We start from the raw sequence: 13,719 nt of genomic DNA, 5'->3' as shown, positions 1-13,719 counted from the left end.
GCATTCTGGGAGATGTAGCTGAGATCCATGATGAGAATGACCCTTCCTCTCCTGCAGAAACTATCGGTATATCTCTCTGGAGCACTCCACTCTCTCCTTCTCCCTCCTTCTCCAACCCACTCTCTCCCATCTCTCCTTCCCACTCCGTCTACAGCTGACTCTCTCCCTCTCTCCCTTCTCTGCCTCTTCCTCTACCACCTCTTTCCTATTTCTCTCGGAATGCTCCCTCTCCTTCACTCTCCTTCTGTCTCCCTCTCCCGCTCTCTCCTTCTGTTCTGTCCTCTCTTCCTCTCCCCAGCTCTCTCTTCCCCACTCCCCTCCTTCTTGCTTTCTAGCTCTCTCCCCAATGTCCCTCTCACACGCAAGTGCTGCCACTTCTGCTGTGCTTCAATTAAAGGTGTGTAGGAAGACAACCCCCCTAATTGTATACTGCAGAGTCAAAAACCCAATTTCGATTTCAATACGTGGGGGCGTGTGCCTGTGTGTGGGCGTGTGTGTGTGTGCGCGTGCATGTGTTTGTGGGTGCATGCGTTTGTCTGTGTGTGCCTGTGCAAGTGCGAGTGTGTGCATATGTGTTTGTGTGTGTGCATGTGTTTTTGTTTGTGTGTGTGAACACTAGCGTGGATCTCTGTGCATGTGCATGTGCACGTGCTTGTGTGTGTGAGTGTGTGTGCATGCATGTGTTTTTGTGTGCATGCGTTTGTCTGTGTACGCCTGTGCGCGTGCGAGTGTGTGCATAATATGTGTGTGTGTGTGTGTGTGTGTGTGTGTGAGTGTGTGAACATGCAAGCGTGGGTCTGTGTGAATGTGCACATGCTTGTGCATGTGCACCTGCTTGTGTGTGTGAGTATGTGTGTGTGCGTGCGTGTGCGGTGCTATGAAAGGTCCCAGCGATGGCCTTGCATTGCGATCCGTCACTCACTTCATTAGCCGTGCTCCGAGGCAGACGGGACAAGTGGGGAAGCGATGATACCAAAGTGCCTCGCAGGCTGTATGTAAGGCCTTCTGATCAATATTCAATCTTAGTTATTTCACCTCGCATTACACTGGGCTGGTCAATGACTGGAAACCATCGGTCTGCTCAATGAGACCCAGGATCGCTTAATCAGTCTGAGTAACTTCAGCGCGGTCGATGGCCGCATGTTAGCTAATGTGCCCGGAGGATATATACAGTGAGTCCTCTGCGATGTATAACACATTAAGAGTGCTTCCTGGGAACACGCCGCCCTATCAATGGGGAGGAGGCGGGGCTTCTGAAGGCGGTTGTCTTTAATGTGTTTGTTGGATGGATGGATGGGTGGGCGGGCTGGGTCGTTAGCAGGCAGGCTCTGACATATGCATGGCTGGATGGATGGACAGACGGATGGATGGATCGCCCTTGATTACAACACTTATTGGATTATATCCAATGTGACACGTTACGACTGATTATTCTACACCTGCCCCTAACTTCACACTCAAAACACACCAAAATATTTTATTACGTGATTAATAATTATTCCTTACTCTGTTGGATGCAAAAAGAGTGTCAATTTTTGAATCAACCTTGCTTGAGCTAAAGGTCAACGTATAATTATGTCTTCTCAGTTCCTGAAAAGAGAGTGTGTCTCCTGTAGAAACGTAGAGATGGGTATGTGGGAGTGTGTGTGGACGATGGCTGGTTTAAGCAGCCTCACCTGGCCGGGTCTGATTGGACTCTGGGGCGGGGTGAGGCTAAACACTGGTTTCCCATTGAGTAATCAACATGGAGCACCGTTGTTCTGTGTCATTGGCCCAATCCCAATGTCCGGACTCACGGACTCATGTGAGTCTGTGAGTCTGCGTTCTCGCGAAATTATTAAGGCTTTAGGGCTGTCCCAATGTCGAATTCCAAAGGGCGTGAGGGTTTGAGTCCACACTTACCGAGCCCTTTCCGTGAGTCTGCATCAGTGCAGACTTTACCTAAGAGAATTACCCACGGTTCAAAGCGTTGTGACGTTTACCGCGGAGACCATAGGGAAATCCGGAAATTAGGAAGGTGAACAACAAGACAACGCTACTGATTAGTATGTATAGGCCAACACCTAATTCAATACATCCTTTATACTCTAGTAGTATTCAAAAGTAAAAATTATATTTTCTAATATCAATAAATTGCTGTAGCTGTTTCATTGCATTTACAAAAAAAAAAAAAAAGAGAATTCCCAAACCGGCAAGTATCAGCAGCATCTTTGTCATTAAACGTTGCCAAGGTAACATGTGCTCTCGTGAAGTGCTGCCACAATCCAATATATACCTATCTGAGCCCATGTGGCCTCACGCACTCACTCACTTAGCACCTGAGATCAATTAAGTCTGTGGGCCCTATCTTGCATCCGGCGCAAGTGACTTAGTCACTGGCGCATGTGTCGTTGCTAGTTTACAACTGGCGCAGAGCGTTCTTTTCCCACCACCGCCACTCGCCGGTAAATTAGGGATTGATCATGCCCCCTAAGGGGCGGTTCAGATGCTTTTTTAAGGGCGCATGCATACATGCGCATGCGATGCATACGGATTGCTTGTGCACCTCGCGCATACACTTTGCTTCTCCCATCTACCTAGCCGCACATTCTTGGTAAATTATTTGGGAAAGAACAGCTGATGCAGCGGTAATAAGTTGTACTTTTAAATCAATGCATCTGCAAACACCGTACAGCAAACACATATTTTCTTGACGGAGACATCGTGTAGGCCTACATGCCCATAACTTTTAGGATTGATGAGTATTTGATCGTGAAAAACATTGGTTTACCGCGAGTGAGTGTTAAAAAGAATGAATGAATGCGGGCGCGCGTGTGTGCTCTACACGCAAACTAAACACGTAACGCATAATACAATCAATGGCAATGTCTATTACCGCGGGGACACATGCATATTAGGATAGCATACAATACTGATAAGAAACAATGTTTATAATGTATTGCGTATATCATTAAATAGAACCACAGTTACCGCATATCATGTTATATTATATACGTTTTCTTTGCCGACATTTATTTGAGGACTCAGTATTTCTGAAGTTGTGGAAGAAAACCCCTTATTCCATGTGTGAATTAGGCCATATTATTTGGCAATAAACTGAGCCATTTGCAGTTTGAAATTCATGTGCATCTGTCTCATCGGAGACCTCAGACGCGCTGTCAAAATATCAACTTGTCCGATTCAAATGCGCTCATGGCTCTTAAAGGGGATGGGAGCTGGCACTCTCATTGGTTTGTTGGACATTATGCCCAAACCACACCTACGGGTAACTAGGCTGCTTCAGACCAACCCTTTTGACACTTGCGCTGCGACGCAAGTGTAATTTATCCGCCTGTAAAATAGCGATAGCGCCGTAGAACCGCCCACAAAGCTACTTGCGCTTTGTGCTTCCCACGTGCGTTTCAGACCGTTAAAATAGGGCCCTACGAGTCCTTAATCCTTAAGCAATTCATGCTCCCTTTTAGGTTGCGCGTGTTGCGCGTGTTGCCAAGCAATTTACCGCCAGAACAGTAGGTGGAGTAATATGTGGAGGAAAGTTTTTCGTTGAAGACGACCTCGAGAATGACGTCTTTGTCTGTGGGAGTCGTTGGTTTGTTTATGTGCCAGATCGTGTTCTCCCCATACACAGTGAATGATGGCAACAGACAGAGGAACAGGGGTGATAAAGTTGTTGATCATTGGGGTTGTATAAATGTGCATATCTCTCTACATTTTAAAACGACATAATGTGTTGGCAGCAAAGTTAACTTCACTTCACGTTAATGCTTTTGTATATGAGCCTGCCGGGTGATACTCCAGACAGGAAGTAGTAACCAGACCAGCAGACCAATCACAGCCTTGCAGGCTGGGCGGCTCGCGTAAAAGCTTATGTAAAAAATGACGCAAGTCTAGAAAAATCGCCCGACGCACGCAAGACGTGAGAAGTCGCGCAAGGGGTGCGCAAGGGCGCGCAAGGGCCTCTTGCGCTTGCGCTTACGCTTACGTAACTGAGCATAAATTTGTCCTCAAGGCTCACTTTGGGATTGGGCCATTGTCTTCAACCTTACTGTAAACCTCATTCCCAACACCACTGCCCAACACCACTGCCCTGCCTCCTTTGTCGGGGAGGAGCCCAGCTGAAGTCACCTAGCATGAGTGTGGCACTGGAATTGCTGCCAGGTAAATACACTCCCTAAACACTGACATAATATTCATTGTACTTAAAGTCATTTATTGATATTTTCATGACTTCTTATTTATGATGAAGCATAAAAGCATGACCAATTTTGTTTTTTATTATAAATTTAAAAAAATTGAAATACTATTCACACTGAACAGATGCTATCGGCCCCCGAGCGATGGAAGGAACTCCCCAAAACAACGATGTTTATCATTGCCTCCCTTGTTTCCTGGTCAGGGTGCATGGGCCGGCATGAGATCTGGATTTATAAGCATGCTTTGTAAAGGCGCTTTGATTAATTTCCTACGGGCCTTGGGGTGTTTGTATGCACAAGGACGGTCATTATGTCTCATTGCGAAACAGCCTTACCTTGCCGTCAATATTACGTACTTGAATGCCTGAGTGTCTTTTCCCAACCCCTATGTTTTCAACTCAGTAGAGCCTAATAAGTAGCCCTATTAGCCTTTTATTGTGAGATGACACTCAAGGCAGTACCTTCCTGGAGAGGGTATCTTGATTGTATGATTGGGACTTGTCATGAATAGTACAATAGGAATTAACTGTGTCGCACAACATTCCCACCATCAATTCAATGCAAAAACCAACTCTATATCATACATTTTTTTCATTAGAATGACATGAATGTGTTTATTGTTCCAGTTTTTACACGATGCTTCCAGGAACACGATGCAATGCTCCCAAACAACTTCACTTGAGATGGGCATACTCAACACTGAATCTTTAAGTCTGTTTTCAAATGATTATCATCAAAACATGAAGTTTTGCATTCTTCTCTTGCGTGGCTCCGACATCATACTTTATAGTGGGGCTTCTGTTGAGAGTACTTGGCCCAAAATGGTTATGAGATTAAATCCTACACACAAAGAATGATGATACAATGACGTTTCATGGCGTCAAGATAATAAGATGTGAAGGGCTTGTTATGAACTTCAACATGATGGAACCTAAAATACAATTAATGGGCGTCACTGAACCAGGATCTGCTTCCAGTTCACCTGATAAAACAGAATGCATGACCGGCATTATCATATACGTCCAAAGAGATGAATTGCATTAACAGAATTCGAACACCGTGAAGCTCAAATGGCTTCCTCACCTCCATCAACATTCTCTACTGACCCCAGAGTTGTGTTTGTTTGGACAGAAAAGTGATCTGAAGGCATATATACAGCTTGTCTGGAGAAGCCTTTACTTATTTAGATTTATGGATATGGAAACTCCTCTAGTCTGGAGCCTGACCAAACACAGTCTGTGCATGTGAAGCTTAGCTTCCTATCCTTATTACTTTGAAAATGGAGAACATTTTTATGTAATATGCATACGTCACACTTATGCAATCGTACATTAGTTCATCTTAAATAGCTATTTTATATTCCAATATTATGCAAATGGTAAATAAGACATTTAAGAAACTCAACTCTAATATTTATAATATCTATTTTATGATTTGGCCATCAAATTTATTAGAAACTTTACTTTGGAGTATCTTCCTATGAAAATGATCCCAATCCTAAGAACTACTTAATTTGGAAATAAGTTGTTTTTCCGACTTGACTCATGCCTTCATTGTAGATATTGGAAGTGTGTTTTCTAGAAGTTTGTTTAAGGGATCTGGCCACCAATGCTTCATTTGATTTAACTAGGTCCACAAGCCCAAAATTGAGTTACACTAAGAATCATTTTATTACTAAAACACAAGGCCGTACTAGAACACATTTGGCATTCATTATATGAATCTCTTATGCTTGGCTTCGGGAGCAAGGCTGAACATCCCTGTTAAGGATGTTACAACTGTCATACTCAATGAATGGAAGATCATCATTCACTTTAACTTTAATTTAAGCCGGCAGCAAAAGTGGTGTTGTTCTTCAGAACCAGGAATTGACTCGGGATCAGGTGTTGGAAATGGGTCCTTAGCTTTAACCTTTTATCATGTTGATATTTCAAATGCATTCAGCATTGTTATGAACAAACCCACTTCTACTACAGAAGAGACGTTTCAGACTGTCTGAAGTCCATCATCAACCATTTATTGCATGAAACGGTAATACACTTTAGTTTGGTATGGATCCACTCTTTTAGAGGCCGCACTGCTGAAAGGTCGAAAGCATAGCATACTGACGTCAGATACAGCATACCAAATGCAGGCAGCACTATACAATCAACAGCAGATGCCTCCGCCAATTGTGTAGGAGGTAACATCGATTACAGAGCTGAACCAAAGTGTGTGTGTGTGTGTGTGTGTGTGTGTGTGTGTGTGTGTGTGTGTGTGTGTGTGTGTGTGTGTGTGTGTGTGTGTGTGTGTGTGTGTGTGTGTGTGTGTGTGTGTGTGTGTGTGTGTGTGTGTGTTGCGTTAGCTGTCAGCTGATAGGCAGCACATGACTAGAGTGTCCTGCCAGAGCTAGCTGCGCAAATGCTTTACTGATAGACAAATATGGGCATTGTTGCTGGATTAACAGTGTGGCTTCAGGTTCTCCAACATGAGAGTCCTTCATTAAGTTTTATGTTGTTTTTCCTTACACTACAGGCCGTCTGGGGTTAGGCCTTTCTCACAAAATTGTTATGTCTTCAGACTTTCATACAAAACCTTTCACTATATCCACAAGATACACATTCCATACATGCAGACAAAATAAGACCACTTCTATGTACGCCTTTCAAATGTTTTGTGTGAATATCAAGGGAGATCACTTCACAGAGGTACATCATTCAGGGTAGGACATCTTACATAATACTATTAATCAAAAACAAAATGTTATGAGTCTAGACTGAAACAACGATCCCCAGGTGTGCTTTAGTGGATGGCAGCAATAAGCAGCATCTCCAGGGGATTTCAGATGTTTCTTTCCTTTGTCTGCATGTGCTTTCTGATATACACCCTCATTGTCGTCTATGTTGTTCTAACCTGTAGTGGTATATCACTGATCAGGTGGCAATGGTAGATTACCGATTAGATTACTGAGCATTTCCCCGAGATCATTATATATCTTTCTGAAATTGGCAATAAACACATATGCACGTTTTTCATTCTTGGACGTTTATCATATACATAGTTCATAAAAACGTTAAACCCTGCAAGGTAAGTGCTACTTTTAACAAGCTATGTGGCAGCGTATGGCTTCAATGCAGCAGATTGAGTGTAATGTTATAGGATAAAGATGGACAGCACGGGTCACATGCAAATGCAGGAAACAACCGGTGGAAATCAACACAAAACCTTTTTCTGTAAGAAGATTTACATTTCAGAGTAAAGCCTCTAAAGTTATAAGTGGATGTTTTGGTGAATCGTTGATACAGATCAATGGTACAGAAAATGTCTTCCGTGTTCGTCATAGAACAGCTCAGTCGTAGAACGCATAACGCACGTAGAACGCATGACATGCAATTAAAAAAGGAAACGAAAATCCCATTGGTTCAGACACACATTATGTACAACATAAACAAACACCAAATCAAGACGTGATCCCATTGAATACATTCCACTCCATTTAAATGTCATTCCTATCATCAAGTTTAATTAAAATGAATAGTAATATCAGTTTGACAACATGTTGATCCTCTAAGTGAAGCAACACTAAACAGCTTTTGGTTTTTTCCTGAGCTGGGAGTGTAGTTTCCGGGACCAAAACACCTATTGTAAATGGGTCAACGGTGGAGTCGTGAAACCTCACCCGATCTGACCCAGACAAAACAAGGCAAAAGAGCCGAACCGTATAAAAGATCAAGGGAGAGAAGGCGGGAGAGTGTGACAGAGAGGAAGAGAAGAGAGCCAGAGTGATCAATGGGGTTGGGAGAAATTGACAGGTCTCGCCGGAATACAGCTCTAACATCAATCCCCACCTCCCGATATCGAGTCCACAACACACCCCCACAGCCCTGGAGTAAAAGCGACGACCACATTGCATTTTGGCACAAAACCTTGTCTCGAATCAACTGAACACTCACTGCTACTCACTACAACAAAGCCCTTTTATTGAAGCACCCTCACACACAGCGGCAGCATCATCGTCCACGCAGGCCCCCCCCCCCCCCTGCGTCGCGCTCAGATGGGGGTGCAGCGGTAGCTGGGCTCGGTGGCCAGGCTGGACCCGTCGGGCCTCACCGACGTGGTCTTCGACGAGTGCTGGGAGCTGAGCAGCGCGTTGCGCCGGCACAGGCGCTCCCGGTAGTTCTGCGCGAAGATGAGCAGCATGAGCGGGTTGATGCAGCTGTGGGAGTAGCTCAGGCAGATGCTGATGTTGTAGGCGTAGATGAAGGCGGTGGTGGGCGTGTTGTTGCTCAGGTTCACCACCTGGATGACGTGGTAGGGCGACCAACACACCAGGAAGAGGGCGATGACCATCAGCACCGTCTTGGTGGCCCGCTTGGCCCACACGGACTGCTTGCGCTTCACCCTCCGGATGGAGCTGAACACGTGGTAGAGCGTCAGGGAGTAGAAGGTGCTGATGATGACCAGGGGGATGATGAAGCCCAGGATGGACTGGTAGAGGGTGTACCAGTACATGTCCTGGGGGCCGTCCAGGTACATCATGCACATCTCCAGGTCCCGCTTGCCCACCACCTTGGCGTACATCATGACGGGCACGGTGAGCAGGAAGCTGCCCAGCCACACCAGCAGGTTGATGATGATGGTCCACTGGATGGTGCGCTTGTCTGAGGTGGGGTGCACGATGGCGATGTACCTGGGGAGGAAGACAGGAGGGAAGGCGTCATGACGAGGGCGGCCTCGAGGGGCACTTTGAAGACACCTCAGCCGCGGGGGGAGGGGGAAACAATCGTGGTCTCAAGGGTGAAGAGTGGGGAAAAACTGTTTAGGGGCGGTTTTTATACATGAAGGTGTGAGAACGCAATGAAAACTTTGAGTGTGGTTTGAATGAACATCGGGCTAGCCAAGGTGAAGGGTAAAGGCGAATGCTTATGCAAAAAAACCTCTGCCAGTCATCTCTTGTTCTCTATCGCTCTCTCTCTTTCTCGCTCTAACACTCTGCCTCTGTCTGTTTCTCTCTATATCTATTAACAAATGAGCAAATAGTGCAACAGTAATGCAGAGTATTAGAAATACAAGATGACTCATTGAAGAGCCAGAGTTTTATATTTATTTGTTGACATTGAAGGGGGAACAAAACAACTCTTAATTGGTATGTAAGTTGTGGTCCAACCACTTAATTCATAACATTTATGACATGTTGGTCCTGACATGTTTGCTTTGTGCCAGCTCAAAGGGAACACTCATATTTTGCAGCCGTATATCATAGAAAGCAAAATGCCTAGAAACATACCAATAAAGCCGTGCAGTATAAAGTTATCTGGTTTAAATGGCTGCAAGTTATTACAAAGAAACAACTATCTAGCATTGCCAGGCTTCATGCCGTCTGGATTAAAAGGCTTTTTGTGGGTAATCAACCCCTATAACCTGCATTTAAGCCGCCTAATTTGATTGATGTGGAAAACAACTTGGCAAGCGGTCAAATTGTCTGTCCACATGTTTGTGTTTGTCAAAGTGTAAAGATCCAATTTGGTCTCCGTGGGCTGTTGCCTTTGCGTTATTCTCATCTGTAATTGGCAGGGAAAAGGAAAAAAAAGGTCCCAAGAGCATGAATCTCTTCTTCTTCCTCAACCTACCGCATCATACAGAAAACCCCCGGAGAGATAGACATCAGTGGATATAGTGTGACCGTTCTTTGCATTAGGATGTTCAGCCTTCCCGATATGCTAATCGGTTATTTAGCGTTCCCCCTTGGGGTTCACCTTAGGAGACAGAAACTGGGGCATTCGATTGGTTCAAGGCTTATCGTGGACCTGATCAGGATAACCTATGGTAGCCCACTGTGTGTGTGTGTGTGTGTGTGTGTGTGTGTGTGTGTGTGTGTGTGTGTGTGTGTGTGTGTGTGTGTGTGTGTGTGTGTGTGTGTGTGTGTGTGTGTGTGTGTGTGTGTGTGTGTGTGTGTGTGTGTCTTTGTCTTTGTCTTTGTCTTTGTGTCTGTGTCTGTGTCTGTGTCTGTGTGTCTGTGTGTGTGATAAACACACAAGTTCCTGCCTAGAGCTAGACACAAACCTAAACACTACTGTACACTTCCCTTTGTGATTTATACACTTGGCCAAATGATGTGATAAAACGAATAACACAATAAGCAGACATGGCTTTACAGTAGATGGCCCTGTCATTAAAATGGTTACACACCGCGACTTCCTGACATACAGCCACATATCTCCTTTAAATTCACTTGGATTCATTTTGACTACCAACAGAGCATCCACTTGTCCATCCCAGTTACACAAACACACTGAGAGGTTACCAGGGACATGGAGCATCTGTGTCTGATCTCTGGAATCTGCAGCACGAGATCCAGAGTCGAGGATAAATACCATCCCAAACATTGGCATTCGGTTTGGAGTGTATCATCAGAGTGGATTGTCATTCTTCCATGTATGACTAACACCTCTCTTGTTTTTGTATTATTGTGTATGCTTATATTGAGGATGACCACGGCTAGCAAAAACAAAAGAGGATATTTGTCGAACTCATATGTCATATGTGCATAGACCTTCTCTTTCTACTAATACTGTTGAATTAATCGATAGAATAGCTGAGGCAATGAAACAAAATAAAAAGCATACATAATGTTTGTCTTATCACTGCTATCACACATGACGTTCCTGTGTATTTAATCACATTTGTTTAAATGAGCATCACGGTCCGACATCCCATTTTCAAGGTAGCAGTGAAGGTTAACATTAACCAGATTTAAGTTGTATCAGCGTGTGCTCATCTTCCTTTAAAGACACATTTTCCTAATAAAAATAGTTTTCACAAGTAGTCTATTGTGTATGACATGGCGGTTTTACTCAATGGACGTGCCCCGTGATTTCTTGTGATTCCTTTTTTTTTTCACAGTTAATTGTTGTTTGTCTAGTCTACGATCCCTTGCGTTCTGGTTTGCCGAGATCTGAAAAGGGGTCACGCATCGGCCCAGCATCCTCTGCCAAGGTGTTATTATAATTTGTTAACATATATGCAATTATTAAAAAATACCAATAAGAGTGTTGTTGTCAAACATTCAACCAGGCTTACACTGAACTTCCAATGTTACAGATTAATTCGAAATAACTGTTATTGCGTTGAAGACATTGATTCTACTGAGAAGTCTGGGAAGGAACCTACCTGTCAATACACAGGACTGTCACCACTCCAACTGTGGTGAACTGATTGCTGACATCCACCACCACCACTGCTTTGCACATGAAGTTCCCAAAAACCCACTGTCTGTCCCGTACCAGCTGATGTATATTGAAGGGCATCACAAGCAAGAAAAGCAAATCAGCAATGGCTAAATTCAACACGTAGATGTCTGACACCATTTTCTTTTTACATGTAGCCACGGCAAAGATAACCAGTCCGTTTGCTATGACGCCAACTGTACAGAGGATCCCATAAATGGATGGAAATATGTGCATAAAAGTAGTGATGTCGATATAGCTGTCGGGGGGATTGGTGGCGTCCGTACTGGAATTGTTCGTAGACTTGCACGTTTCATTATTATTGCAAAAAATGTCCGTTGCATTCATCTTTGGCTTGTTGTTTTTTCCTCCAAAAGTTGTCTTGCGTAGTTAAAGTCTAATTAAAAGCGCAGAGGGTGGAAATGTTCACCAAACAAAGTATAGGCACCTCCAATGCCTAAAAAGAGACGCACGAACAGTGCGGGTGCAGGTTTCCACTCAAACAAAGGCCAGGTAAACTTGTCCTCAACTTCGTTACCACGTTGAAGAATTTCGACCCGGAAAATCTCCAACTGAAATAAGAGCAGGAGGTAACATGCGGCTTATATCAGACGCACGGACCCAGGGACGGCTCTGGGCTCAGAAAGATCCGCGCGTAATGATGCGCTCCTGCTGCTGCTCCGATAACAAGAGCCAGTCCCGGGCAGTGTCGACGGTACAATAGTTTCCTCCTTGGTAGGAATGGGCATGTAGGTCACTTGATTTCCCTTTTCCCACTGAACTTCCATGACATTCTTACTGCACTACGAGTGGGTCGTAAATGTATGAGAAGAAGCACGTGCGCTGTGGTAATTAATATGTCATTATGCATTTTCAAAGGTTGTGTTTATTTTTCTCTTTTTGCAGGTTGATTGTTTCCGTTTATATGGATTGCTCTTTTAATTGGTCAAATTTGATCAATGCTGCTGTGCTCAAACCTTTATTTCGCGGGGCATAATGGAAAATACCACTCATAATTAACAGATAATCAGGATTATCATATTTTATTGTACGACCAGAGGCCAACTTTAAGAGTGGTATTTCTTTATATTATATATTTTCTAACTTTAAATTTCAAATCGCATCATTTATTGTAGGACCACACGTGGTCTTCTCCTTCTTTCCTTCTTAATTCCCATTACAATAAGCAGCCATATTCTAAGACCGTACGTGTAGTGTGGTATTTGGTTTCGTTTTTGATTACTTTATTTCCAATGAGAACAACCTGGTCTCACAGGAATCCGTGAAATGACCATGGACGCTTAACTCAAAATCCTCAGGTTGCAATCCTTATCAGCCTACCATGGTTTTACCATAAGTGAATCCTGCCTCCGCTGGGCATTAATTAACTGCTTTAGTCACATGTTTCCAACCACCTCCGGGCGTTTCTTCTAAGAAAGTTACATAAGGAGCTGCAAGTCAATGGCTTTGGTTTTAATGAGCCTCGCGTCCAGCCGTGCAACAATGTCAACTGAAGAGGCTCCCTATGAAAGGCAGTATATCATACTGGCCTCCAGTGGAGTCCTGTATCAAAGGACTATAGTTTGAGAACATGATTGGTCTTATCCCGAAGATCAATGTGGGAGGGAACTGTGAAACCACAGATATATCTTACACACCCACATCACATAGGCTGCCTATATGTCCAATATTAGGCTATTAATCTGTTTACTACAATCTTTTCAATGGAAATGTCTTCCATGTTGACAGGATATGAACTGTCACATGGTTTCTCATAACGCGTGTTTTATGATGAGGCCACACACACACACACACACACACACACACACACACACACACACACACACACACACACACACACACACACACACACACACACACACACACTCACATACGCACACGCACGCAGGATGCAACGCTGTTGCACGCAGGATGGCTCACAATGGCGGCAAACAAAATGCTTACTTTGAGCCACACAACTAAATGATCCAATTCAGAGTGGGAGAGAACAAACAGATCAACAATGGCTCGCTCTATCTGCCTCAGAGTTAATAATATCACATGTCTCTGATCTCATATGAATGTTTCTGTTCATGAAAGATATAAATCGGTGCTGGGGGGCCATGCCAATGTCAATCGCTCTGGGTCCACTCAGTGTACAGTTCCTACCCATCAGGGAGTCCAGACACTCACTGAGATAGTTAATAATCATATTTTAAAAACAGAGCCTGTTATTTTATGGTCGATGGTGTACATGATGTACATGAATATTATTATAATTATTGGTAACGCTTTAGATTCAATGTACAGCATAGGCCAAA

The 13,719-nt window shown here is 44.0% G+C and overlaps 1 protein-coding gene across 1 annotated transcript; it reads right to left on the bottom strand.

The window, feature by feature from the left end:
- Positions 1-8,140: 8,140 nt before the first annotated feature.
- Positions 8,141-11,945, bottom strand: LOC130390824 (melanin-concentrating hormone receptor 2). The gene is made up of 2 exons (XM_056600977.1): positions 11,343-11,945; positions 8,141-8,862 (listed from the first exon to the last, which is right to left on the bottom strand). The coding sequence occupies exons 1-2, from the start codon at positions 11,744-11,746 to the stop codon at positions 8,223-8,225; spliced, it is 1,044 nt and encodes a 347-aa protein (XP_056456952.1). The 5' UTR covers positions 11,747-11,945; the 3' UTR covers positions 8,141-8,222.
- Between the last annotated feature and the right edge of the window lie 1,774 nt (positions 11,946-13,719).

The sequence above is a fragment of the Gadus chalcogrammus genome, chromosome 10 (genome assembly GCF_026213295.1).
Source record: "Gadus chalcogrammus isolate NIFS_2021 chromosome 10, NIFS_Gcha_1.0, whole genome shotgun sequence".
In the NCBI taxonomy this organism is placed as follows: Eukaryota; Metazoa; Chordata; class Actinopteri; order Gadiformes; family Gadidae; genus Gadus; species Gadus chalcogrammus.
The sequence above is the reverse complement of the archived record's forward strand: the minus strand, read 5'-3'. Positions and strand labels throughout refer to the sequence as shown.

Bases quoted from the DNA above. Each gene is read 5' to 3' on its own strand.
- LOC130390824 (XM_056600977.1), bottom strand. From the start codon at position 11,746: ATGAATGCAACGGACATTTTTTGCAATAATAATGAAACGTGCAAGTCT. The intron at 8,863-11,342 runs GTAGGTTCCTTC...CTTCCTCCCCAG, and splicing joins ACAGTCCTGTGTATTGACAG to GTACATCGCCATCGTGCACC.